This window comes from Taudactylus pleione, unplaced genomic scaffold (assembly GCF_031769625.1).
Source record: "Taudactylus pleione unplaced genomic scaffold, aTauple2 ptg000201l, whole genome shotgun sequence".
NCBI lineage: Eukaryota > Metazoa > Chordata > Amphibia > Anura > Myobatrachidae > Taudactylus > Taudactylus pleione.
This window is the reverse complement of record NW_028284603.1, coordinates 57213242-57214995: the sequence shown is the minus strand read 5'-3', so window position 1 is coordinate 57214995 and position 1754 is coordinate 57213242. Positions and strand designations below refer to the sequence as shown.

At 41.5% G+C, this 1754-nt stretch overlaps 1 protein-coding gene across 1 annotated transcript; it reads left to right on the top strand.

Moving 5' to 3' along the window:
- Nucleotides 1–249: 249 nt before the first annotated feature.
- On the top strand, nucleotides 250–1249 carry LOC148518423 (uncharacterized). The gene is made up of 3 exons (XM_088477436.1): nucleotides 250–907; nucleotides 980–1098; nucleotides 1214–1249. The coding sequence occupies exons 1-3, from the start codon at nucleotides 250–252 to the stop codon at nucleotides 1247–1249; spliced, it is 813 nt and encodes a 270-aa protein (XP_088333562.1).
- Nucleotides 1250–1754: the final 505 nt, after the last annotated feature.

The window sequence follows — 1754 nt, the reverse complement described above, 5'->3', positions numbered from 1 at the left end:
GAAGTGGCATTACTCAGTGCAACTAAAGTAACTATAAGAAGATGTACTACCCTCAACCCCGCCACTCTCCTTCCAAGCTTACTCGAGCAACAAGAAGATCCTGAATCACTAGATTCAAAAGGAGGGAGAAATATGGTCTATCCAGACTTACATGCCTGCACCACAAGTGATGAAGAGCAAAATGATCAAGTAAGGGACGATAAAATATACAATTCAAAAAATTTTGACTGTCATGATTGTCTGGCCCTTATGGATCAAGAAACCTCACCTTTACCACATGTTACAGACACTGCTCTCCCAAATGCACATTATGAACTGTTTGTAGATGGCTCTAGATATTATGACAATGGGACACCTTACACAGGATATGCTGTAACCACACAAGATGACATCATAGAAGCAGGACCACTACCCTCACATCTATTAGCACAAGCAGCAGAAATAGTAGCTCTCACAAAGGCTCTAGAATATGCAGAAAAAGCTACAACCAACATCTATACAGATTCAAGATATGCTTGGGGGGTTACACAGGATTATGGAAACATATGGAAAAGCAGAGACTTTAAAACAGTGACAGGCAAACAAATACAGCATGCAGAACTTATAAAACAACTTTTTCAAGCACTTGAATTACCCCATAAAGTAGCTATTATTAAAGTTCAAGCACATGCCAGAAATCAGACCAGCATAACCAAAGGGAATTGCACAGCAGACAGAGCAGCAAAACAAGCAGCTAAACAGCCTTACAAAGGCATAACAGCATATGTCACACAAACTGAAGGTACAACAACAATGCCAGATTTTCAAGACCTACAAAAACTCCAAGAACAAGCAGGACCAGAAGAAAAATCATCATGGGAAAGGAAAGGAGCCTGCAAGGAGGAATTCACAGGACTATGGAAAGCAGGTAACCTATTATGTCTACCAAGGGCATTGTACCCACCCATGTGTCAAGTTACTCATGGTCTCACGCATATAGGAAAAGACCAAATGGGAAACCTGGTAAAGGAAAGGTGGATAGCTCCAGGATTCTTCCCAGCAGCTGCACGGTTTGTACAAGCCTGCTGGATCTGTGGGATCTCCAACCCAGGACAAAAGGTAAAGACTACCATGGGAGCCATTCCAAAAAGTTATTTTCCTTTCCAGAGACTGCAAATTGACTATATTCAGATGCCCAAAGTTGGGATTTATGAATATGCATTGGTCTGTTTAGACACCTTCACAAAATGGATTGAGGCCTGGCCAGTAGCTAAAGCCACTGCAAGGAACACAGCAAAAAAACTCCTCTCAGAAATCGTCTGTAGGTATGGAGTACCAGAGGTAATTGAATCAGATAGAGGCACACACTTCACAGGAGAAGTAATGACTCATATCATGGAAGATTTGGGGATTCAACAGGCCTTTCACACGCCCTACAGGCCACAGGCCAGTGCCCTAGTAGAGAAATTCAATGGAACTCTTAAACTTAAGATATTAAAAGCAGCACAAGAGACAGGGAAAAATTGGTTAGAATGTTTACCAATAGCTCTGTTTAGTATAAGAACCACCCCATCTAAAGCCACAGGGCTGTCTCCATATGAAATTTTGTTTGGGACTATCCCTAAGATAGGATGTTATTATCCACAAAAAATGCAAAATAAACATGCTGACTTAACTGCATATGTAAAAGCCTTAACTGAAAAACTCACCTCTCTGCATTCTCTAGCTTTCGCCTCTCTCCCAGATTCTAAGGCAGATCTCAGTCCACATCAGCT